At 33.4% G+C, this 26559-nt stretch overlaps 1 protein-coding gene across 13 annotated transcripts in view; it reads left to right on the forward strand.

The window, feature by feature from the left end:
• Positions 1 to 2755: 2755 nt before the first annotated feature.
• Positions 2756 to 26559, forward strand: part of LOC127260880 (uncharacterized) — a 31738-nt gene continuing 7934 nt past the window's right edge. For 3 of the 13 annotated variants that reach the window (XR_007840820.1, XR_007840821.1, XM_051288894.1), the window contains exons 1-32: positions 4769 to 5646; positions 6332 to 6398; positions 6489 to 7107; positions 7187 to 7238; positions 7722 to 7931; positions 8229 to 8328; positions 8665 to 8753; positions 8843 to 9351; positions 9596 to 9806; positions 9901 to 10212; positions 10866 to 11019; positions 11135 to 11272; positions 11363 to 11444; positions 11934 to 12214; positions 12298 to 12411; positions 12846 to 13072; positions 14239 to 14448; positions 14531 to 14686; positions 15591 to 15728; positions 15855 to 16097; positions 16717 to 16844; positions 18219 to 18339; positions 18821 to 18982; positions 19062 to 19209; positions 19315 to 19415; positions 21491 to 21655; positions 22588 to 22635; positions 23001 to 23108; positions 24689 to 24763; positions 25102 to 25152; positions 25385 to 25528; positions 25618 to 25748. Coding sequence is in view for 11 of the 13 variants with exons in the window: in XM_051288894.1 (XP_051144851.1) it covers positions 7779 to 7931; positions 8229 to 8328; positions 8665 to 8753; positions 8843 to 9351; positions 9596 to 9806; positions 9901 to 10212; positions 10866 to 11019; positions 11135 to 11272; positions 11363 to 11444; positions 11934 to 12214; positions 12298 to 12411; positions 12846 to 13072; positions 14239 to 14448; positions 14531 to 14686; positions 15591 to 15728; positions 15855 to 16097; positions 16717 to 16844; positions 18219 to 18339; positions 18821 to 18982; positions 19062 to 19209; positions 19315 to 19415; positions 21491 to 21655; positions 22588 to 22635; positions 23001 to 23108; positions 24689 to 24763; positions 25102 to 25152; positions 25385 to 25528; positions 25618 to 25748 (4499 nt within the window). In the remaining 2 variants the exon portion in view is untranslated. Of the gene's footprint in view, positions 3067 to 3230; positions 3348 to 4767; positions 5659 to 5783; positions 5889 to 6331; positions 6399 to 6488; positions 7108 to 7186; positions 7239 to 7721; positions 7932 to 8228; positions 8329 to 8664; positions 8754 to 8842; positions 9352 to 9595; positions 9807 to 9900; positions 10213 to 10865; positions 11020 to 11134; positions 11273 to 11362; positions 11445 to 11933; positions 12215 to 12297; positions 12412 to 12845; positions 13073 to 14238; positions 14449 to 14530; positions 14687 to 15590; positions 15729 to 15854; positions 16098 to 16716; positions 16845 to 18218; positions 18340 to 18820; positions 18983 to 19061; positions 19210 to 19314; positions 19416 to 21490; positions 21656 to 22587; positions 22636 to 23000; positions 23109 to 24688; positions 24764 to 25101; positions 25153 to 25384; positions 25529 to 25617; positions 25749 to 26559 lie in introns of those variants that run through there. The other 10 variants (XM_051288892.1, XM_051288891.1, XM_051288887.1 and 7 more) reach the window with 10 other exon arrangements.

Genomic DNA, 26559 nt, shown 5'->3' on the forward strand with positions numbered 1-26559 from the left:
TAATTTTGGCTAGACAGAAATTTTTGGATTTTTCTAAACATAATATTAAAATATTAATACTCCCTCCGTCATTGTCATTTTTCATTTTCGTTCGTCCCAAAATAAGGTTACTATTTCCTAATTCAGTAATCGTACTACCTACCTAACATAATAAATACCCTTAAAACTTATACTATATTCAACAAATATCATTACTTTTATATTACACAATACTAATAGGACATTTTCGTTTTTTTTTTTTAATTTGATGTTTTATTAATTTAATGTTATATCATTAAATTTTGATTAGGTCTCCCTAATGGGTAGGTTAAAGATCATAAAAATGGACTTTGACTAATTGGCCATCTTATCATAATTATAATATTTGTATGTTAACAATTAATCCAAAGAGAATTGCCATTAATTAATTTATTAAGGTGTCATGTCACCTTCTTCTAATTATCTATTTTTGTTTGGTATGTTCACGTTATGGATTATTGGTTGGTCTCAACCACATTTGGCTATTTGAATACTAATTTTATTTTATTTTTTAACATCTATTAATTGATAAGTTAGGACAAGTATTGGTTTCTTAAGCTACTTTTGATTTTAACTTCTAAAAAAAACTTGTGTTTACTTGTTAGGTTTTACACCTGATTTTACTATTGTAACTTTTTTTTCCCTATAAAAACATCAAATCAAATACCCAATTTTTATTTATTTTATTACACTAAAATCTAAATTTACATTCAAAATATCGTATCAACTCATATTTATATCACATCAAACAAATATTTCAATTCAAAATTTTACTATTCAAAATCAAAACTCAAAACTAAAACCTCACGAGTAAACACATGGTCTAGTTGTATTGATTTTTTAATCAAAAAATAAAAATATCTTTTTGAAGCTCAAAAACTAATTTTTAAAGGAATTTGGGAGAAAAAAAAATTAAAATTAAAATTAGTACTTAGAAAGATAGACAAAAGATATACAAAAAATTTGAGTTTTTTTTTGGTGGTTTCAAATAAAAATATAGACATTAAAATATTATTGAGACAGAAATTTAAATAAATAGTAATTAATTTTAAAATAATTTTAAACCACATTTAAACAAACTTTCTTTTGGAGTTAAGTTATATTATAATTTTCAATTTATATATTATATCAAAATAAAAGTTTAAAAATATATAATTGAAACATCAAAATTAAAAACATAAAATTTTAATGACACTAGGTAACTAAATTTTTTAAATACTTATCTGTTTCAACTAAAAATCTTGTTTTTTTTAAAAAAAATAAAAATAAAATAAAATTATAATAGATTAAATAATAAAATTTTATTAATTATATAAATATACAAGATGGTTTTAATATTTTATATTTCATGTATAAATTCATTATAAATGATTATTTGGTATTAAAAAATAATAAAAAGATATTCATGGATAGAGACGAAAGGAATCTAATTTTTATAAAATTTGAAAATAAATTAAAAAAAAAAAACTTTATCAATTTAAAATACTTTTAGCTTCATTATTACCAAAAATATATATTTTATTTAAGGAAATTTAATTTCACTCCAAATTTTCTATTACCTAATAGTATATTTGGTACGTTTAACCACTATACCCCAAAATTCCAATTGAATGCATAATTGTCGTTTAATAGTATATATATGGTAAGTTATACCTCAAAATTCAAATTAAATGAATAACGGTCGTTAGTTTTCTATCTAACGGTGTTTAATAGTATATATGGTAAGTTATATCTCAAAATTCAAATTAAATGAATAACTGTCGTTAGTTTTTTATTTAACGGTATTTAAGAGTATATATGGTAAGTTATATCTCAAAATTCAAATTAAATGAATAATTGTCGTTTGTTTTTTATCTAACGGTCACAAGAGCTATATATGGTAACAATTTGGTATGCGTATACACTTCACTTGTACGTATATATTATGGTCTGGCAAATGACGGTGGGGCATAAAGAAGTTTCCATAAGTTTCGATATTCTCAGGAGCGTAAGGTTGTAGCTTGTATTTCCATTGATCAGAGGTTTTCTGCATTTCTTCAACTTCCCGGTGCAATAGCTGATGGGAAGAACGGCGACGTTGCGGGCTTGCGTCGACCATTTCAATCGGCACGGGAAGTATTTTTACGTTGAATCCAATATTTTTTATTCTGATTGAGGGTGATGATTTGCGATTTGCTTCAAACTAATCTACGATAATACATTTGCTAGATTGACTGCTTATAGATGAATTTTCAATTTCGAGTTATACATATACTCTTTAATTTTGATTTGGAGATTCGATTTGCTTTCTTCAGTCGCTACATTTGTCTACGGTAAAATTTTTAGGGTTTTGAGGAATTTATGGGTTTGGTTCTTGAAGGAATAAAAATTCATTGTCTTATAAAAACTCTTTTTTCATCAAGTTCTTGCATTCCACTGCATTTGATGTTTGAGTTTTCGAAATTCCATTTCTCTCTCTCTCTCTTTTCATCTGAAAATCTTTAAAGTGGTCTTTGTTCTTTTGTGCATTGATTATTCATTGATGCTTAACAACTAACCACTCTTCCCTTCTTTTGCTTTGACCAACATTTTTCTCTCCTTTTGCTATTTTACATCTCAAACACAACACTGCTGCACCATCGGATCCTCCTCATCCGATTTCTTCTTTTCTTTTCTTTTTTTTTCTTAAAAAAAATTGTATTTTCTTGGTCAAACTCTTGTCAACTACGTAGATGCTAAGGTTTTTCAATTTAAAAGAAATATTAATCCATTGATGGTCAGGTTTCAGCTCGAGTTCGGTTGTGGCTTTGGCTCAGGTGGTTCTGGGTAAGGCTCAGGTCTAGCTTGGGCTGAGATCGGGTCTAGTTCATATTTTGGTTTTTGGGTTTGGCTCTTGTCTGGATCGGGTTCTAGTTCGGGTTTGGGTATGATTCTTGACTCTGGCTCTGAGTTGGGTTTGGTTCTTGCTCTTAACTCAATTCAGGTGATTCTGGCTTGGGTTTGGGTTTTAGTTCCAGCTCTACCTCGGGTATGGATCAGATCTTACTTTGGCTCCTCATCTAGGACCAGGTGTGGCTTGAGTTCAGGCTCATATGGTTTTCCTTTTTTCTTTTTTATAACCTTATGGTTTTCTTTTATCCATGCTTATACTTGTTTGCCACATACCTAATATATCTTATTAAATTTCATAGATATGTCTATGAAGCATTTATAACTCGGCTAATTTATTCTAGATGTCTGATACGTGCATTCAGGTGACCATGGGAGCATGACGAGTTGATCGAGGTTCAAGAATTTTTTCGAGCGCATAAGGATAGGGAAGATTCCACCATTTTTTCTTTTATATTCAGGTATACATGCATTTATTAGAGCATCGTTTTTTTAGGTGGCGGGGAGAATTAAGGTTCAACGTAGATGAGCTCGGTCTACATTTCCAACAAAGAGAAGTTCTTTTATTTATTTTCTTTCTCTTCTATGTATGGTATTTCATGTATTAGGTTATGACTGTTCTTGATTTATAATCATAGTCTACAAAAGAAAGAGTATTTTGAAATTTCATTTCTATTTTTTTTTTTTTTGAATGTTTTTCAAGTTCAATGTGCAACTTATTTTTGTGCATTGAAAATTCATTGATGCTTCACAACTAACTACTCTTCCCTTTTTTCGCATTGATTTTTCACGACCAACTGTTCTTCCTTCCTTTTGCATTTTCCCATCTCAAACACAACTACTACACTGAGTCCTCTTCATCGATGTGTTTTTTTTTTTGGTCAAACTCTTGTCAATTTAAAAGAACTATTAATCCATTGATGGTTTGGTTTCGGTTCGAGTTCGGCTGTGGCTTTGGCTCAGGTGGTTCTGGGTTAGTCTCAGGTCTAGTTCATGTTTTTTGTTTTTGGCTTTGGCTCTTGTCTGGATCGGGTTCTAGTTCGAGTTCGGGTATGACTCTTGAGCCTGGCTCTGAGTTGGGTTTGGTTCTGGCTCTTACTCAGTTCAGGTGATTCTGGCTTGGGTTTGGGTTTTAGTTCCAGCTCTACTTCGGGTTTGGATCAGATCTTACTTTGGCTCCTCATCTAGGACCAAGTTTGGCTTGAGTTCAGGCTCATATGGTTTTCTTTTATCCGTGCTTATACTTGTTTGCCACATATCTAATATGTCTTGTTATAAATTTCATAAATACGTCTATGAAGCATTTATAATTCTGCTAATTTCTTCTGTTTGTCTAGATGTCTGATACGTGCATACAAAATTGATGTTTTGTTGATGTCTAAGTTGAAGGATGATGATGCTATAGAATTTGAAAATCCAATCCTCTATATTACTCGTTCATAATGTTTTGTTATGTATATCTAATTGAGAGGAACATGCTAGGCCATTCTCGGTGTTTAAACTTTTAGTGCCAACTAGGAGCACACCAACCAAATCTCCAAATTCAGGAGACCATGGGAGCATGAGAAGCTGATTGAAGTTCAAGTATTTCTTTGAGCACATAAGGATGGGAAAGATTCCACCATTTTTTCTTTTATATTCATTGATACATGCATTTATTATAACATTTTTTTTAGGTGGCTCAGCGGGGAGAATTAGGGTTCAATGTAGATGAGCTCGCTCCACATTTCAAACAAAGAGAAGTTCTTTTATTTGACTTTCTTTCTCTTCTATGTATGGTTTTTAGTGTATTACGTTATGATTGTTCTTGATTTATAATCATAGTCTACGAAAAAAAGAGTATTTTGAAATTTCATTTCTACCTTTTTTTTTTAAAAGAAGATATTTTTTGAATGTTTTTCAATGTGCAACTTATTTTTGTGCATTGAATGTTCATTGATGCTTCACAACTAACTACTCTTTCCTTTTTTTGCATTGATACTTCATGACCAACCTTTCTTCCTTCTTTTTGCTATTTTCCATCTCAACACAACTATTGAACCAGAGTCCTACTCATCAATTTTTATTTTTTTTTTCTGCTCAAACTCTTGTCCACTCGTAGGTGCTAATGTCTGTCAATTTAAAAGAACTATTAATCCATTGATGGTTTGGTTTCAGTTCGAGTTCGGCTGTGGCTTTGGCTCAGGTGGTTCTGGGTTAGGCTTAGGTCTAGCTCGGGCTGAGATCGGGTCTAATTCATGTTTTGGTTTTTGGGTTAGGCTCTTGTCTGGATCAGGTTCTAGTTTGGGTTCGAGTATGATTCTGACTCTTAACTCTGGCTTAGGTGATTCTGAGTTGGGTATGGTTCTGGCTCTTACTCAGGTTCAGGTGATTCTGCTTGGGTTTGGGTTTAGTTTCGGATCTACCTCGGGTTTGGATCAGATCTTACTTTGGCTTATCATCTAGGACCTGGTTTGGCTTGAGTTCAGCTCATATATCTATGCTTATATTTGTTTGCCATATAATATGCCTGTTATTATATTTCATAAATGTCTATGATTTCTTTTGTTTGTCTAGATGATGTTTTGTTGATGTCTAGGCAGGAAGGTTGATGATGCTATAGAACTTGAAAGCCCAATCATCTATATTACTCTTTCGTAGGTTCTGTTCTGTATATCTATTGTTCTGTATATTTATTTGAGAGGAACAAGCTAGGCCATATTTTGGGGTTTAAACTCCTTGTGCTGACAAGGAGCACATCAATCAAATCTCCAAATTCAGGTGACCTTGAGGGTTGGTAAATTTTATTTTTTTCATCTTAATTTCTCTCGCTTTCTTTATTTTCTTGATTTTTTATTTGATTGATTTGTTATGTGATTTTCTTTTTATATTCTAATTAATATTTATACATATTGTAGATTAGTGTCTTTATATTATAATTGCCAGTGAAGACTTTGGATTTGACTCTTGAGTTCCATTGGAAGTGAGTTTTTGCAATTACTCTATTAAATCTCCAAATTCAGGTGACTGTCAGGGTTTGCTAATTGTTTTTTTTTTTCTTTCATTATTATTTTTTTATTTTTCTTGTTTTCTTTATTTCCCTGATATTTTTTATTTGATTAATTTGTTAGATGATTTTCTTTTTTATTCTAATTAATGTTTATACATATTGTAGATTAATGTCTTTATATTATAATTGCCAGTGAAGACTTTGGATTTGACTCATGAGTTCCATTACAAGTGATGAGTTTTTTGCAATTACTCTACTAACACCATTTTTTACAAAATAATTTTGCTTTATGACCTTGCTTTTATCACCTTATAAAGTTCAATATAGTTTTACATATTTCCTTTGTGTTACTAAGCATTTGATTGCATCTAACAATTCTCTATTGTATGTTTAATTGAATCTTACCTAAAATGCATTGAAGTGATACTGATTATTCCTTTGTGATTATTATGGCAGGCTGATGAGGGAATTTCTTTTAAATGCAATGAATTTATTCAAGGGCCTCAATGATAGGGAGGATTTGGTATTTGTGCATACGTACATTTGTTTATAGCCTCAATGAACCATTGTTGATTTTATATTTTGCATAATAACCAACTTTTTTTTTTTGTAGGTGCTTAATGGAAAGAATTAGGGGTCAATATGATGAACTCGGTCCACATTTCAAACAGAACCAGATAAATGCTTTTATTTTATTTTCTTTCTTTTCAATGTATAGGACTTAGTGTATTAGTTTATGATTATGGTTAAGTTATAATCATAGTCTAAGACTTTAAGATTAGGGAATAAGGCATAGGATATATAGATGTTATGTCTGTCAAGATTTAGGATTTAGGATTTAGGGCATAGGGCATAGGGCATAAGAAGTGTCATCAGTGTAGTTAGTGTATAGTGTCTAGTACTTAATGTTTTAGGGCATCAAGTATGGGCATTAGAAGTGTAGTTAGGGTCCACACTTTAGGATATGGTGTATAGTGTCTAGTATTTAGTCTATTAGGGATAAGGTATAACTTAGGCATTCTCAATTTAGAGTCTTATAATCAAGAATATGGAAGTGTTCTTTATATACATATATATATATAATATATTCCTTTATTTATTTATTTTTATCTATGTTATTTGTATCAATGTCGTTCTTATTTCACATAATAATTAACTTTTATTTGTATTCTTTGTTAGTGCTGTGCTGGCAATCGGAAAAATTGAGCTTAATGAATATGGGTGAAAACAAGGCAAGTATTATTATTATTATTATTATTTAAATTTTTTCTGCATATACACTAATTTATAATTTTTGTTTAAATGACTTAGACGCATCTGTGGGAGCACGGCGGCTTCATCAATGAAATCCACTTTAAGCGAAGTGAATCCATTGATGCACTTTATTTTATTTTATTTTTAATAGCATTCATTTTATTTTTATCTTTGTCTGTCGACACACCTATCTTTTATAATTTTATTTGTATTCTCTGCAAGTGGCCCCAACTATAGAAACATAATGTTGTGAATGTAGCACATACAAGACATATATATTATTGAAATATATAGTACATATTATGTTGTACGGTATGAATAAATAATAGTACCCTCTGTTTATGTTGAAGATACTTGTATCTGTTTTTACTTGTTTTAATAAATAATTCACTCATGAATAGATAGAGGACAAAGAAGTCATTTCACTTATTTTTTACACTAATCCGACTTGCCCTATTAGGGTTTACACCCAAATTTGATTCATGTGTACTTATCTCTGTTTTTATTTTTTTATTCATTTATTCACTCATGAATAGATAGAGGACAAAGAAGTAATTCTAATTTTCCACACTAATCCGGCTTGTCCTGTTAGGGTTTACACCCAAAATTGAGGGTTTAGGGTTCAGCACCGGAGACAGCGTGCAACCCGATGGACCCTATCGTCGCTGCGCTCTGGAGCAGTTTACCGAAGATGCCACCGGCGTCCATTCCAACAACTCTCGACTGTATCTTAGCCTCGACAGCCGCATCTCCGGCCTCTCTTTTTTCTGAACTTCTCCATGAATTTCCGAGAATTGCAGAGGTAAGCACCATCTGATAAGCTACTTGCCCATTTCATTCTTCTTTCTGAACTAGATTGCGGAGCCTGGTGCAAGATTGTTTAATTTCTGACTCTAGATTTTTGGCTCTTAAAGAGCATGGACCAAACGTATATGCAATTGGTAGAGATGGAAAGCTTAAGTAAAATGTTATGAAGTTCCTCTAAATTATGGGGACCAAATTTGATTGGGAAGCTTGGCATCAAAGTCCAGGGGATGTATTCGGTGTTAATAGCAGTTTTACTACCATTTTCAGTATCTGGAACTTTCTATTTATGCAGGGCATCGCTCAAGAAACTGTGGAGATGGAGAGTGATCAGCCTAACTGTGTTTTGTCTTATGTTGCTGCACTCAGTTACTTCCTAAAGAAGTCCGGTGGTGGTGAGTTTTTAGTAGTCACATACCATGACTCTTACATTTAATTTTTGTACTTTTATCTAGGCCCGGGGTTGTATTTCTTGTTAAGATATATTCTCATCTGGATATGGGTGAAAATAGGACTATTTTTGAAAAAATCATTATGCTTGGACCTGGACATTAACAAAATAGTGGTATAATCAAATCTTAAGGACCATTACTAATTTCCTGAATGTGTCTCGGGTGTTGGTGGTTGTGGGGGATAGCAATGGTTAAAACTAACTTTGATCATACATAATTACTTTTCTGGTTCAGAAAACTAGGTGTGTGTGATGCTGCTCAAGTATTATTTTTGTGCAGGTTCTCACGACATGGATATATTTGTCTGGAAAGTGTTGATGCCTTTGTTGAAGTTGGTGCATCCATATGACAATTTGTTATTTTTTGAGGTAAATTATAATTGAGGTTTCATGCATTGCACCAAACTTCATCAGAAGCATTATTTGCTTACTCTTTCTTATTGCTCTTGTGAGTATAGGTAGCAAGTATGTTTCTTGATGTTGTTGCTGAGACAAACTGTTGGGATGTTATTGGAGCAACAATTGTGCCCCTCTTGTTAAGATCAATTGGCCTATCGATGGGAACATTTCACAGTGAAAAGCTGGCAATGCATAAGTGGACAAATAAGTCAAATTTTGAAGATTCTCATGACAAATTGGCCAAAGAGCACATATCCAAAGATGAATTTCAATGCAATGTCTTTGATTTTCCATTGCCTGTATGCTGTAAAATATTAACTATGATTCTTGATGCTGCTCTGAAATACAACAATGTATCTGACCCTGGGTCAATGTCAGAAAACATGGCAACTTCTTTTGCTGGATATATGCTTTGGGACCTATCTAATTTTACCCTTCAAATGATCTCATATAGCTTGGAGCATCGCTCTTGTGCAGTCAAATCTCTTCTTCCATTTATATTCAAGGCATTTTCAAATTATCATACCTTCAGTGTTGGAGTTTCTGGTGTGCATCATGTATTGACAAGGTATTTAGCACATGTAATACCTTTAATTGGCTTCTTAGTAGTCTATAGTATTCACAATAGATGCGAAGCTGTGATTCAGCTTTTCAGTGTCTGCATATTAACCTCTCATGAATTCATAATAGGTCTTTAATCCTCGTCTTGCCACATGCCAATGGCAGATATGATCTACTTTGAAAATAAGTATGCCTTTTTTCATTAGTAAATTTATGATATTGAGGAAAAATGAAGGTTGTTGATTTTGCAGGAAGGATTTTTTCTTTAAAATCTGGGAGACTTGTAAGTCACTGTTTTCTTTGGGATCTTTGGAAAGAAGAGATGCTTATGATATACTTTCTCTATATTCATCCTTTTCTCCACTGGCTGATGAGCATGATGATTCCACTTTGAGTGGAGAAGAGGATATTTTGGATTTGAGAGCAGACCCGGAATTTTGGGATGAAATGAAGAGAGGATTGGTAACAGGACTTTTCTTGCCTTTGGTTTTCAAGATATTTAAGATCTGCATTAAATATGTTTTCTCTGATACTGTTGTATATTTTTTCCCTTAAGCTTGATAAGGAAAGCCTAGTGAGGAAGCAGTCGTTGCATATACTAAAAACGACGTTAAACTTGAGAAGAGAGAGGAAATGTGACTCTGATATCTTGTTAGAAGCATCAGATGAATTAAATTCTAATTCTCACATGAAGGGCAAGAGAGGGAAGTGGGCACATGAGGAAGCAAAGTCATTAGGCGTTGGCAAAATATGCAGTCAAACAGAAGTGAGTGTTAGTAGTTGTTACAAGTGGGAGGTTTTTATACTGCTATATGAAATGCTTGAAGAATATGGTACACATTTGGTTGAAGCGGCATGGAATCACCAGGTATGCTGCCTTAGTCATAAAATATAATTTTCTAATTAGGTGCAAACTTTGGAAGAACATCTTTGGGAAGACTCATGCTCACAGAATTACCCCTCAATATACAAAGATCCCATACATGTTATGTGAAAAAGTCTGGCTTCATTTCTATTTAATGATATTTTTCAGTACTAGGCAATTCTAACAAATTTATGCGTAATACAAGAAAGCAACAGTTCAAGTTTAGAAGTGAGGAATATATCTTGCTTTTTTTTTTTTTTTTGGCTTCCTGTTTTGTATATTTGTTGAGGTTTACTCTGAAACCTGCGCAGCACACGCAGAATCTAGTAATGGGCAATAGAATGTGAAATCAAGAGTCCTGAGCTTAATATGAATTGGTTAGTTATTTTTGTCTGGTCATGTTTCATGCCTTCTCTCTAGTTCCATATATATCCATTTCAGCCAGATGGTCTTTTTGTCCTTTACACAACTTATTGTCTGCGTTACATCATTCCTGTTGTCACTCAGTGTTCCTGATTCAGTATGATAATTTCCCAACTTCATTCTTGGTGCTTGCTCTTTTCCCCTCTTCTTATATATGTGTACACTGGCTAAATCTCTATCTGGAAGCAGGAGCTGATTACAGTCTCGGGTTCCTTTTTCTTTTGCTTTGGCAGATTGTACTTTGGCTTCAATCTTCATTGCCAGTAGAGAATCCATTGCAATTTTCTCGTGAAGAACTATACCTTAATCAAATGGCAACTGCAGAGCAGATTTTTGGATGGTTGATAGTCTTATGGGAACGTGGTTTTTGTCATGATAATCCCCAAGGTACTATGTTTATCCTAATTTTGTTGATCATATTCTTGAAGCAGCATTTCTTGTACTATTTCATGCATGTCCATGCATGTGTGGAAGCACTAATATATTTATTTATTTCTGGCAGTACGATGCCTTATCATGCAGTCATTTTTCGCAATCCAGTGGGAGAGCTATGGAGTCTGTTCAAAGCTAGTGCCAGAATATTTCATACTTGGTCCTCTCATGCGAGGGCTAAATGATCCCGTGCACCACAGAGAATTTGGTTTGTCAATTTGTATTTATGAATCACATAAATTGAAATAATCTAATTTATGCTGGTTGTCTCATTTTTTCCCCCCCTTCTATATCATAGGTGTGAAGGAGAAGTACTCTTCTCACACAATTGAGGCAGCCTCTAGATTTCTGCATCAATATGCCAGCTCTATGGGAAGGAGGTAGGCCATATTATAAATAAGTACTTACCTGCTTCTTTGAAGTGAGCTGTGAGGGAAGATTATGGCTATTTTATTTTATTTTTTAGAAAGAAAGAGATACATAATAGGAAAAGCTTTAGATTACAACCTGGATAGAAACATAGGGAAAACAAAGACAGACTATTAGAGTAGGCCCTGAAATTTAAGGAAAACTGATCATTTAGGAATAGGGCTTCCCTAAAAAGCTGACAAACTGCGGAAACTATGGGTATAGCCAAATTGATTGCTCTGTGTTTTGTAAATCGACATGCCCTTTTTCAGCTTAACTTAAAATATGTATATCCCTTTCACATGTTGAATTAGGTGGTCCTAGTTATAATATGTATATCCCTTTCACATGTTGAATTAGGTGGTCCTAGTTATTCTTATACCTGTGCTTTGCCAATTTATTTCTTGATACTGAAGACACTAAATTCAGCATGTTTGTTCAATAATCATATTCGTCTACAGGGAGCATACTTCCTTCTTGGTGAAGTTGTCATCTGTTCCTTTAAGACTCACTTTGGGACGGGTGGGGTTGATGTGCTTGGCAGAGTGCATTGCATCAACTGCTCGTGGAGTTGCAAACCGTAGTAATCATGGCGCTGAGCAATTTTTGGATGCTACTGTTGAGGTCTTAGTCGATTCCTTGCCAAACTCATCTCCGAATGACAAAACTGAATTGTTGGATGCTTTGCGATTTGTCTTGGAGTGCAGCAAACATCATTTTAATCCTAAATACCGTCTCCAAGGTATCATAATGAGTCTTGGAAAATTCTCAGAATCATGTTTGTTAGTATTTCAATAAACTTAATTTGGACCTTGCTGTTTTTAGTTTGCGAAAGGATTTTAGCCGCCGCTGCTTTCCTGATGGATACAGCCGATGTTCCTTTGGAGATCCTTTTGCACTTCCTTTCTAGTCTGCCTCGGGAATACACTGATTATGGTGGTATGGCTAACATGCATGTTATACTGATTGCATTTCACTATAGTATCTGTTAGACTGTGTGACAATAGGCTTCCATCATAGGGTGCTCAAGTATCCTTATATCTGTTCTCTCTTTACTTCATCCATGTGCACTTATGAAATATGCGCTAAGCACTTTTACCAGGCACAAAGAGTGTGGATTTTGTTGTTTGTATAATCTTATAGAAGGGTAAGTTGGAAACTAACTTATTTTCCATTATATGCAAAATTGTTTATATTACTTAATTAAGTATGCTTTATTTGTTGTATAACTTTGCAGCCAACTTTGATCAGGCATGCATGCACTTCCCACCATGGACAACTGAAATACTGATTTACTTGCTTTGGTGATACTGCTAATTGGTCAGCATTGCATTTTGTCTTACATATCCTCTTGATCTGTTTCTGCCTTTTAGGTTCATTGAGATATGAAGTCCAGAAATGGCTTGGGAATCCTAATTTGCAGCTTTTAAAGGCTATTCATGCGTTTCCTGTGAACTTTATCTGCTATCAGTATCAACTTGATTCACCTGTCACATACGATGATGAAGAAATAAATGCATGGGAATCTGAGGCAAGACGTTGGGCTCGAGTTCTGTTTCTTGCAGCCAAGGATAGACTGCATTTTGACCCAATTATTAAGGTTAGAAGTATTTAGAAGTATATATGCTTTTTTTTTTTCCTCTCTTCGTTTTATATATTTTAGGAAGAAAAATATGTATGTAGTAAGAGATAGGAGAGTTATAGGAACACAGGGCTAGAGACTTAGATTATATAGGAGCTCTATTTAGGGCCTGAAGGCTGGGTGAGGAAGTTACACCTGAACTGAAAGTGCTCTGTTTCCTCTTGCTCCATGGTTTGCAAAAGAATTCTGCAATTCCGTTTGCATTACGAGAGATGTGATCTAGAGATACAGATGTGGCTTGTTAATATAGGAGTTCATTTTTCAAGGGGTGCAATGCTGTGAATCCAACCAAGAGCATTGTTTGAATTGCACTATGCAACATTCTGAGTTATATTCTAAGTTCATTGGAACTAGTACAATTCCCAGGTCAATGTAATTAAAATTTGGTGTACAAATTGAGATTAACAACACTTACATACATATTGAGCATTTTGAGACGAATTGGTTGTATTATCAAATATTGGTTGATAAATGAGCATTTTATTTTCCTTCAAAGTACAAGGAAAATAAATTACTGAAGTGTTCATGATAAGTAAAACTTGATATAGCAAGTGATATCTACTGTGCAGGAAAGCTATAAGCTGCATTTCTTTGGCCACTGCTGATTTTGTCAAACATATTGTTTCCACGTTCATTTTATTTGTTATCTCATTGTGACTCATTGTGATTCTGCACATCATGGTGTAGAATTTCGGTGCCTCTCTCTTATATATGTGTACACTAAACAAGAGAATCTACAATGTAAGCTTTGGTTGGCTCTACTTCTGAAGCCCTTATGGATCTTTCTGTAAACATGGACATTAAGGATACAATATTGTCTACATAACTTACATTGATGACTTTGATCTAATCTCAGTTCGGTGAAGTTTGACCTTGTACTCTTGTTCTACACTAATATCTTGCTAGTTTAGTAGCTCAACTATAAACTTATAAGTAATTCTTGCTTCAATGATGAATACACCTTGAATGTTGTTGTTGTTTTTCCTTTTTTTTTTATTTATTTTTTTTATATATATAATTAGTATGGAGATTGTTTCCTTCATGCACCATCCACATTTAAAATTATATTGACATTTTTCTGCGGCTTGTCTAGATTTTAACTTTGTCACAAACCTTTCTTGCAGTTCATTCAGAATCTTGGTGGTAATATTTGCAAACATGACAAGTTTGAGTGGGAGGTGGTGAAATTTCTTATCCTTGTTTGCAGTTTGGTTGATGAACTTGTAACAATCCAAGAGAGAATAGCTAAGGGTCAAGTGGCTGGAAGAATGGAGAAAGATTTTGATGGCGGAGCCATTTTTGATGAGTTTGCAAGAGTATTTTTGTCATTTCTGGTATGGATAGAACATGTAGCGTTGCACCATTGTCATCCAATACTATTATTTTGATATAGTTGTGTTCCTTTGGATTTGACAGGAAGAGCTGGTCTCATTTGCTAAGTTATCAATTTCCATATTTTGGTTGGATGTGGTACTTGAGGAAACCTCTCTGCCTGGGGCTATTAAAGGGAAACTAGGTGGCCCAAGCCTACGACGCTTATCATCTACTCTTTGCACTTCTGTTTTGGAAGCTGTAAGAATGTTTGAATTCTCCCTTAATTCATCATCAATTTTCACCTATCCAATTTTTATTTTTGTGCTTCTGTGATTACTTCTGTTAATCCAAATTTTTTTTCTAACATTTATTTTGGATCTAGTGACTTGATAAGTTCATTCTGAACACTTACAGGAAGAGTTGGTTACACTTTTGGTACCCTTTCTCCACAACTCATATCCAAACCTACGAGCAGACACATAGTATTCAGAAAAATAGTCTTGTATATACACACCCATAGATAGACATTACAAACATGATTATTAGCCATGATTACATCTGTTCAAATTATGATATTTTTTATTTTTCAATGTGCTGAAGGGATATTGTCAAGCATGACGAAAATGTTCCCGTTCATAATATTTACATTCTTTTCTCATTGCAGTGTCTTTTATAATCTATATTCTGTACTCATCAAAGATTATCTCCTGTAAAATGATAAAACAAATTAATATAGTGGAGAATTGAAATATGATTTAAAATGTGCAATCTACCACCATGGAACAACTAGATGCCTATTGATTTCCTTTAGCAATTTGGGTATGGTCGTGTATGAATGTTGACGATGGGTCGGAGAGATATGAGGGGCGAATTTTAAAGTTGTGAAATTCTAGGGTTTGGGGTTTGACTAGGTTAGATGATTAGGGGTGTATTTCAGATGCGCCAAGCTTAAGGAGTAATTCTTATTAGAGGATTATTTATTATCTTTGAGAACCAGGGAGTATGAATATTTATTTTCATTATATGCTGTGGGTTTTATAGGCATGTGTTTTTCAAACCCATAAAACTATAGTCACAGTGAAATACTGTGGTGTGTTTTGCCTAAGGTGCCATAACAATTTTATCTAATGTCCCATTCTTATCCTATTTTTTTGAGAATCAGATAACATCAATAAAGACCCTTGTTGCAGTTCTAAAGTGGTGTGCAGAGTTGAGAACAGATGTTCCGACTTATGCTGCACAAGTTTTTCTCTGGACTTTCTGCTTGAAGACCTTTGCAACTCCAGCACCTAAATCTGAGGTTTGCCAAAATTTGGATTATTTGTTTTTGTAGTGGATAATCACATTATTTTATTATATTTAATTTTTTCCGTCCTAAAATACTATTACAATGAGCTGCTGGTTATTTATTCATTGCCGAAAGCAGGTTGAAGGAGAAATATACATTGCTGCATATGAAGCATGTACATACGCTTTGGAGGGATTGGTTCCCATCTTCTCTACTTCATCATTGAATAGTTTAGCAAACAATGATAGCTTATTTCTGTTGGAAGAAGATAGGGAAGCGCTCTTAGATGTGCGTGTTAGCACCTTTATGAACAACCTCAATATTGCTATTGATGGAGGAAATATGGCCAGGACACGGCGGGCAGTTTTAATGAATTTGAAGGTTATAGTACCTTTTCTCCAACTGCTGCTTTTTTTTTTTTTTTTGACATTTTCCTCTTATCCAAATATTTCGTGCCCAGCTTTCTTTTTGGTAGTGTTTTAGTATGATAAGCTGTTAGTACGACAAGTGGCATGCATATTATTTTTCAATTGGGAATTTCTATTTGCAGTTTGTAACAAGGTTATTCGGGCTGGAAAAATTTTCATATTTGATATACACATGCAAACTGTAGCCTAAGTTTTAGTTAATGACTACCAGACTAGGGTAAATGTCACGATCACGTTCTTTTTCTTAGGTCCTCAATCTGGAAGTAACAAAATATTTTTCAAGGAATTTTCATTATCAGAGCAGTGGCGTAACAAGAAAAAAAATTGCTGCTCAAGGTGCTGAAGTATTTAAATCCTACTTATTATGTGTAGTTTGGCCCAGGTTGAGAGGCTACCCTGATATGAGCATTGCGATTGAGATTTAATTTTCGGTTTAATAATTTTCTGTTTTTCTTTTTTCTACTGCATCTCATGTTTTTAATTCTTATTTATTTATTTATTTCTATTTTTTCCCTGTTTATATGGCCTATTCAGCTGTCAAAAGTCATGGTGTCTTATTTTTGTTCTTTCAGTGGAGGTGTCTAGAATCTTTGTTGTTGCTACCAAAGTATGCTCAGTGCAATGGCATTTATTTGAAGAGGTGTAGATATAACTTCTCACAGTCACTCTTAAAACAAATATTTGATGATCTGGTGGGAAGGTGAGATACTGAATTGTGACATGTGACTATCAATTAAAATTGATCTTTGAGTTTGTTTTAGTTTGTTTTGGCCTTTGAGCGGTTGTTTTTACAGTCATGGTTTTGGTGCATGCTGACATGGAACAACTGCCAAACACCGGAAACAATGGCCCGGTACCGCTGCGTGTCTATACACGACGCGGAAAAAGGGCATTTTGGTCTAATTGCTGCATTACCATAATTACTATATATTTGCATTGCAAATTAGTCCTTATCTTATTTATAATTATATTTATAAGTTGATATAAAGAAATGGAATTAGGGTTAAAGAAGTTGATCCAAAAAGAATAAGTGTGAGCGGCTAGGGCTGGGCAGAAGATATCAATCATCTTCTGAGTAATAAAATTGGTTATTATTTCTTTTAAATTGTGTTCTTGTTTCTATCACATGCTTACTGTGGAAACTCTCTTTTGTCTCAATATGATTACAACACGACTTTGCCTTGGTGCCAAGTATAATGAATTATGAACATAGGAGTTGAAATGACCACGTTTGATAATGATTTTTCTAGGTTTTCAGTGTTGCTATATAGAGTTGGATGTGCATAATATGGCAAGGTTATGCTACCCTGTTGCGCTTTCCATGATTATGTTTTCTTTTGAAGCTAGACGAGTAACTTTGAAATTGAGCTCTCCATATTTTGAAGCATATAACATAATTACAGTTCTTTTTGGTTGGCTTCAAGTTTTCTTGAACTCTCTTGTATTTGTCTGGTAATTTGTGGCAATTCGAAACTTTTGTTCAAATAAGTAAACAAGATACCTTCATGTATCCATTCTTAGCTATATGCAGTTGATATAGAATAATTTTTAGGTGTATATTCTCTGTACATGCAAATAATGTCAGAATTGAGAATCACTGTAAGGTTCACCCATATATATTTGTGTGGAATTCCTCTAAGCAGTAAAAATATTTATTTTTCTATACATCTCAAGACAATATATATTCGTATTTAAATCCTAAAAATGGTATCACACACACCACATTTTTAAAATATATGTGTATATATATTAATACTACATACTATTAAGAAACATTCACCCCTTAAGGATTCACACCTTTTAAACTAAGCAAAAAACCAACTATGTATATTTATGATTATTTATTAATTTATATCTTTATGATGTACATTCAAGTCATTTATACAACCTGACAACCATATGCTCAATGTGTGATAAACGAAAGTTACTTTCTTCTAATGTAATGAAAACTTCACAAATCAAATCATTTTTTATATGTTTCATATCATATATTTTCTGAACCTCTTACAAATGTTAATTCTGAGTAAAGTTCCATGTTATGCTCACATTATGGTCTTTCTGGATGAGCTTGCAGCCTTGAAAATGCTGGTGAAGTTTCTGTTTTGCCCATGCTCAGATCCATCAGATTAACCATGGAAATGATTTATTTAAGAAGAATGGATCAAACTTCTTCTTGGACTGGAATAACTATTGAGGTATTCTTGCATACTTTATCAATCTAATACACAGTATTCTTTTCTTCAATCAGGAGAAAATTGGCTGAGATCTATTCACCTTTTGACTTCTCCTGACTGTTATCTAGGGTGATGTTTTTTTCCTTCTGTTTTTTTTTTTTTTTTTGTGTGTGTGTGTGTGTGGAGAGAAAGCAAAATGCATTTAGTATTAAGAATGGAGTGAATAACATCACAAAATCAAGAGAAACCTGATGGAAGAAGGCTGAAAGCAAAGAGCAACCCTATAAGGAACTCACTGAGGAGACATCCTAAACCCTAAAAAAAGTTTGTGGGGGAGAAGCTTACTGTTGGATTGGATTATTTACAATTAATATTAAAAGTTGAATAATGGTGTGCATAGAAGAAGATAATCAGTGTCTTGTTTCCTAGCCTTATGCTTTCAGTTTCTGTATTGCTTTCTTTGGATTTGCTTCAATTGATACTTTTTTTGTTTTTTTAATAGATGATGTGGCTTTTGGTTCATTCTTCATGGATATTGCATGTGAGCTGCAACAAAAGGAGAGTGGCTCCTATTGCTGCACTCCTATCCTGCGTCTTACATAGTTCAGTGTTTGGGGATGAACGCATGCATGAATCTGACAATGTTACTGGGCCATTGAAGTGGGTATGTGTTTCTCTTTCATTTGGACAATATTTATGAACTTATTTGACAGTCGACAGATACCACAATAACACCTTTGCAGTTTGTTGAGAAAATCCTTGAAGAAGGTAAAAAAAGTCCGCGAACCATTCGTCTTGCTGCATTACACTTATGTGGACTCTGGTTGGCCTGTCCAAATATCTTAAAGTACTACATTACAGAGCTGAAGCTGCTTACTCTTTATGGTTCTGGTATGAAGATTCTTGATGTGCTCGATTTAATATGGAATTAAATTTTCCGATGGGCAAAACTTGATATGGCTGCTTCCTGTTGATCTTGCCTGTTTTTTGACGCAGTTGCTTTTGATGAGGATTTTGAAGCTGAACTAGCTGAAAATTATGATGCAAGGGCTGAACTATCTGTGCTTTCAAAAAGCCTAGATCCTGAGTTAACAGATGTAAGTTCTATGTTGTTCTGTTTGAAGTGGCTTTCCAATCTGAAAAAGATTCAGTATTTCTCTAATGCTTCCCTTGCTTTCTATCATGATTACGTGGCACAATATTGTAGATATTGGCAGTTGAAAGATCTAGTGGAAGAGGAACTAGTCAACAAGTTGACTATGGATTACAGAACTATGAAATTGTTCCCTCCACCGAATATGACTCACCTAGCTGTAAATAAGTCCATAATATGGATTGATATCAGCTGGTATATGTATTTTCTATATATTACATTGTTAAAAAGGTATTCATGGTAGTAATTGGCTGTATAAAAAGACCTTTAATTGTATTGATTACTTTATTAGAATCTTGTACTGGTTTTATTTTTTTCCATAGCCTGTAGTTGGAAAGAATCTAGGTGAAGTAAATTTGGAGGTGAAAACAGCTCTTCAATATACTTACGTGACACTAGGAGGTAGTTTTAGTGACAAGTTTGCCTCTAAATTGTGAAGTTAAACATCTAGGTTAACATGGAAGCAACGATATTGTCCATCTTCATCGAAAGCCTTGCCATGGCTTTCGTATGGAAATAAATCGTTGCATTCTTATGGAAATAAATCGATCAAATACACCAACATATCAACACCAAAAATAAAAAAACTAAAGAAAATTAGGAAATGGATCTAGGTCATCTTGGTTTTACATTAAAATAGAGTCATGAAGGATGCCGATGGTGCACAAAACTATGGGAATGTGACCTGAACAAAAAAATTTCAACTTTTGAAATGAATGATACATATTTTTGTGAGCTTATGCTTTTAGTTAAGACAGTCACTTATCTTTTCTGATACAATGTTGCGAGTGGAGAGGCTTTATGTTTAAACTTCACAATCAGTTATTATGAAAATAAACATTGGATTAGGGTTGATGATTGACAAGGGTGCTACTTCTACACAGCACATATTTTGAATAACTAACCTATGTATGCCCATGTCTGTGTATATATATTAAGTTGAATATAATGTATATTTATGAATGTTGACTAAAGGTAACGTGACAATTGGCATACAACAAATATTGTTCTTTCATTAATCATGATTACCATTGTATATATTTAAAAAGGGAATAGCCAAATGATGTCTGATTTTTAATTTAATCTACTGTATTGCTTTGATGCTATTAATCTATTACTTCTTCTACTATTTTATATTGATATATGTTCTTGTATTGCGGTTTTGCTATCTTTATTTCGAATTATTTTTAGTGAGTAGAAGACATTTTATTAAAAGAAGGAGATGGCACAAGATAGGGGAGTGTTCAAAAAGCTCACTTGGTATTACAACCAGGCAGATAGGTCAATGTTTCCTTTTGGACCATGCTTAGCAAAATATCGGAAACATAATTTTCACTACGAGGGATGTGTTAAAAAATGATGGGAGGGAACTTTATAATTGAGAGACGGGACTTGTTTATGTTGAAATTCAGCTTCCAAGGAGGTGAAGTATTCAATATCTATCCAAGCGCATTTGTTGAATTGTATTCAGCAATTTTGGGAATAGGATGATAATCAATCAACATATATACAATCCAATTGAATCTCTAACTGATTACAAAAGATCATATATATACCAACATGAATCATTGTTTATGCAGAGTTTAATCAAATCTTGGTCCCACTGTTTTGGGCCCTCCAGACTTTAGAGCATGACTTAAGTGTCTTTGTGAGGAAGATTGTCCTCAGTGCATAAAATCAAAATGTTCTGTTTCTGAACGGTGTTTACTGTTCAGAGTATTAGAGTTTAGATACTGATAAAAACTAGCATGGATGATAGTAATGATGGATGGTGAGCTTGTAAATATGTGATAGTTCATGTGGACTCAAGACAGTAAAATAAGGATGATCGATACACTTGAAATGGTGGCAAGTTTGGGTGAAGGCTCTGTTTGTATAACCTCAGTGGTTAATCACTTTCTCTTCTCCATATAATGCATGCATGTTTCGGAGTTTCTAGACAGAATGTTCTGTTTTTTTTCCCTATTAAATTAAATATCATTTGAATTCTGACTTCTTATGTTGTGTTTCCTTGATCAGGTGTTCATCAATACGGAGTTGTATGCTCGTGTATCTGTTGCTGTTTTGTTCTCCAGACTAGCAGACATGGCTGATTTGATTAAAGAATCAACTTTTTCAAATGATGATAACCTTGATATTGTTGCATCCGGGAAAATGTTTCTAATCGAACTTCTCAATTCTGTGGTACCTATATACATCTATCTAGTTACCTCCTTTTTTTTTTTTTTTTTTTTTCTATGTTGTGACTTTCCATATTTTTTTATCTTCATCCCTTCTTGCTTCTGGTTTTATAAAACCTTTATCATCCCACCTCAGATAAGTTTAACTGCAGGAGTTGTGGCTTAAATTTGTTTTGTTTGTGGTGATATCTTGTTGCCTTTTCTTCTTACTCCGCATACATTAGAAACATGGAACTGCATCTTTTTTTATTTTTTTTGATAGTGTGCGTGATGTTCTTTGATTTATCGGAGAATGCTCTAAAGTCCTAATAATGTATCTGGTTTTTTTTGGAGCATCTACAGCCAGACGTTTTAAGTCTATATTTCCACTTGCACTAAGCTTAGACAAAGAACCTTCCACCTCATTTGCACTTGTGGGGATATGCTGCAAGATAATTATGGAAAATTTCAATAGGAAACTCTCTCCAAACCACGTGTATTTTTGGTGGGGCATTGTTGGTAGTTTCTTGTGTATTATTATGTGAAAATTGATTAGCTCTTTTCAACTCTTCGATAATTATTTTGGGTATCTGCTAATTTAGGTGAAGAAATTAGTAGATAGCTTAAAAAACAGTACTAGTAATAGATTAAGATCCGAAATATTTAGTTGGCAGCTTACAATTGGAGAACATGGTCCAAACATTAAAGGGGTGGGGTATTGAGAAATTATATTGATGTTTTTGCAGAGGAACATTTGCAGTTTGACTTTCTTTGATTTGTTGCTTTTAATATATCTCTAGATAAATATATATTGAGGCACCATCTCAGTTTCCTGTTTGTTGTTTAAGGTTTAGCCTTGTCTTTTCATTGCTTCATAAATGTATAATTCCTTCCTCTTATAATTATTGTTTCTGAAATAGAAAAATGGCCAACGGATCTGCTTTGATTTTTTGACAGATAACTGACAGAGATCTGTCCAAGGAATTGTACAAAAAATATAGTGCGGTGAGTTTTGTTGTGAACATGACAATTGATAAGGAATTATGGTTTTCTTCTTTCCCCTAATCTACCTCATCAACCCACCCACCCCTCACCCCCACGCCCGCGCACACACATGCTGGCTCACAATACGCCCACTAAAATTACCTAAGGAATTAGAACACATTCCACACCATCTACTGTGTAACGTATGTCGCTCCGATTTAATTACAACAGCTATTCTATAGTAATTTCTCTGAATGGAAGAACTGATATATACAATTATAGGAGACACAGTATTGTACTGTCCAAATTTTTTGCATGATGGTGCATGAATAAGTAGATAGACTTCTTTATTCTTTTCTGCATCTGCTCACTTTTGATATTTTCAGATTCATAGGAGGAAAGTTAGAGCATGGCAGATGATATGTGTGTTGTCACGCTTCGTTGACAGAGATATATTCGAGCAAGTGACCTCGTGTTTGCAGACATCAATTTATGTGAGTCAATACCCTTTTAAACTTCAGTTTAGATTTTCCAGCTGTTTGCTTTGTGTAATCTAACATGTTGAGTAACAAACTTCTATCATTTTGTGTCGGCATAAATTGAAAAAGTACACGATTTAAGTTGAATGCAAAATATATTGATGATAAAAAGTTTACTGTATCATATTTACGTGGATGAATGTATTCATAGTTTGCTACAAGGCTTGATGGGGTTACCTTTTATTTTCTCCTAATTATTTCAAAAACCAAACTTGCGGCATATAATTCTATAGGTAATATTCCCTCCGCAAAAGTTAATAAAATTAAAAAAGCAGTTGGGGTTATTTTTTAAAATTTAGTTAGTAATTAAAGGGAACAAATAAAAGATAATGTAATAAAGGTAGTGATAGTGGCGGAGATAGTAGGGTGGCCCTAACTTTTATTCATTTTTATTTTTATGTATTAATTTTTTGTATTATATGTATTTGTTTAGAAATTTAGTAATAAAATTTATGATTTGAATAATTGACCACTTCTAATAATTTAATAAAAAATTATTATTATAAATATTTTACTTATTCAAATATACTAATCCATATATTTATAAAATAAAAAATTCGAATATTTTTAAATTTTTATAATTTTTATTATATTTTTATATTTTATGCTTTTTATATATTATATATAAAAAATAAATGCCCCTGCCAACTTTTTTTATCCGGCTCTGCCACTGGTAGTTACTATTATGGTAAGGAGGATAATAGTGACATGTTGAATATTTGATTTTGTCAAAATTAATAATTGAGTAAATCTAATGGATGGATGAAAAAAGAAAGTGAGATTAAAATTAATATTTGTTGAATTGTTGTTTTTTTGTGAGTTGATAAAGTATATGTATTATATATAGTGTATTAATGGATGTATATATTGTATTTTTTTAATAATATTTATGAAGAATCGTCCTACCAAAAAAATCTCTTCCACTCCATTAGTGAATCTAATCTTGATTACAATATTGGTTTTAGTCTCTTCATTCTATCAGAGGAGCAAACCCTGATTAAAGTAGTCAGCTGACTCAGCTATTTATTATAATGTTGAACCATTAAAATAAGTAGCGCATTAGCATAAGTAGTCTATTCACTCTATCAGAAGAACAAACCATGGTTTTACACATTTGTGCCTAGTTGAAGCAGTCGAAACTAGCCTTGATACCCTGCTAGAAATTGATACTAATATTAACAAGTGGAAGGATGAGTGCAACAAGTTGAAATTTGTGAATTATATTAGTCTCTCTCCCCCCGTATATAGTAATACGAGGGCCATTTATTTATGCATATGAATATGTAAAGATTAGAGACATCTCAAGCTTGATCAAGTTAACATTTATCACAAAGCACAGATATTTGTCTATTTGCAATATCGTTGCCCTCATGTAAAAGTACAATGCGTTATTTTATCTATGTTAAAGTTTGTTCTATGCGTTGAGGGATAGTTACTACTATCTGGTTTGATTTTAAGTTGAGCTTGTTTCGTTTCTATCCTGATATTTTACCTGATCTAGCTTTGTGCTGATGTTTATTTTGTTATGCATGTAGAGGAACAATTTACCCTCTGTTCGACACTACATGGAAACTTTTGGCATCTACATATATTTGAAATTCCCTTTGCTGGTAAGAATTTGTGCTAGGTTTGCCTCTTTTGTTCATTTTTACTGTCATTGATTATTGACAAATGATAGGGATGATAGGATATTCTGTTTGTTTGAAAGAATATTTGAACCAATAATAAGAAATGAACTGAATAAAATCCAACTGTCAAAATCCAGAATTTACATCCAATCAAACTGTCTTTTAAATTTTGAGACAGCTGTGACCAAAAGAAATACTGGGTATTCTTATGTTTCTTATGCTATATTGTTCTTTTTTTTTCTTTTTTTTATTTAATTTTTTCGCATCTTTATTTTAACATATTCTAAGGTATTTGTTATGATACTTAATGTCTTGTACAGATCAGCCAGCAATTGGTTCCTCTACTAAGAAACTATGATTTGCGACCTCAGGTGAGAAGCTTATGCATTTTGCTTTTGCTGCTTCAATTTTGTTTCTGTTTTGAATTCTCTTTTATGGAAATATACCATAAAAGAGAATGAATTCTGTTTTAATTTAGGAATGAATGACTGATTTTTTTTATTACAAAACCTTTCTTGTTTTTCTTTTTATATTTTTAATATTGATTGTCACTCTTAAAACACAAATCATTCATTTATATATATATATGTCTGATGGATGCAGGCTGTGTCATCATATGTATTCATAGCAGCAAATATCATTCTCCATGCAAAAAAAAGTAATCAATTTGAACATTTGGATGTGTTACTTCCTCCAATAGTCCCATTTCTGACTTCTCATCATCACAACTTAAGGGGAGTTACTCAGGTTAGTCAGAAGCAGACATTTATATAAACATATATATCATGTATGATATGCTCAGATTTGACAGTTGTATCCTCATTATTGAATAACAGATATTGGTGTATCAAGTTCTTCAAATGTTGTTTACTGATTCTAGCTTGAGCTCATATTCAAGCATATCCCTGGAGAGAAGATGCTTTGATGATTTGAGATATTATTTGGCCCATAACTCAGATTGTGCACGGCAAGTATCCTACTTTACATTACACCAATATTCTACTGTTGAAGCATGCTATGCCTCGAAGTTTGTTGTGTGTGTTCCCTGTATTCAAATGAGTTGTAGTTGTGAGTGGTGACCTTCACATACCCTAGTGTGTTGTCATCTTCTAGTTTTGGACACTAGTCTTGTTAATTACTACTAATAATATCTGAGAATTGGCTCCAGATATTGGTTGAAAGAATATAAACACAGGCATATCTCTTTTGGAAAGCCTGGGCTAGCAGGTATTGGGGCGGTAATTGCCATGTCTTATTTAGTCTCTCCAAATTCATTGATATCACCAATACAAATGATGTAGATTGTTGGGAATTATCCTAGTCTTTTATTTCTTATTGATTGGGCAATTAGGCCTGCTTCTGAAACTCTTTGTTGAGTGCGAATTTAAAAAATGCTTTAGGTTAGAACCAGGGTACCTCAGCTCCATGAAAATGAGCACTCCATTTCTATATGCACCCTAGTCATTTTCTAAGACATTCCTAGAAGCGAATGATTTTGTGGACCTTTTTGCTAAACATGGAGCCCGGGGAAGCAAAGAGCTCACTTTTTTACTATGGCTTTTCATCTTATAAAGATCCCTATAAATGTATTTGTAGATTCTGCATGGTCTCTATCCTTCTGTCATTGTATACTTCATTTCATAATGATATCTCCCCCAAAAATGTAGACTTAAAGAAAGAGCCATTGTTTGTGTATGATTTTAACTCAGTTTGGCATGAGAGATACAACCAAAGTATGCGCAGACAATATAGAGGAACCTAACTTTTTTGGAATTAGT

Source organism: Andrographis paniculata, unplaced genomic scaffold (assembly GCF_009805555.1).
Source record: "Andrographis paniculata isolate CXL003 unplaced genomic scaffold, ASM980555v1 Contig62END, whole genome shotgun sequence".
NCBI classification, from domain to species: Eukaryota; Viridiplantae; Streptophyta; class Magnoliopsida; order Lamiales; family Acanthaceae; genus Andrographis; species Andrographis paniculata.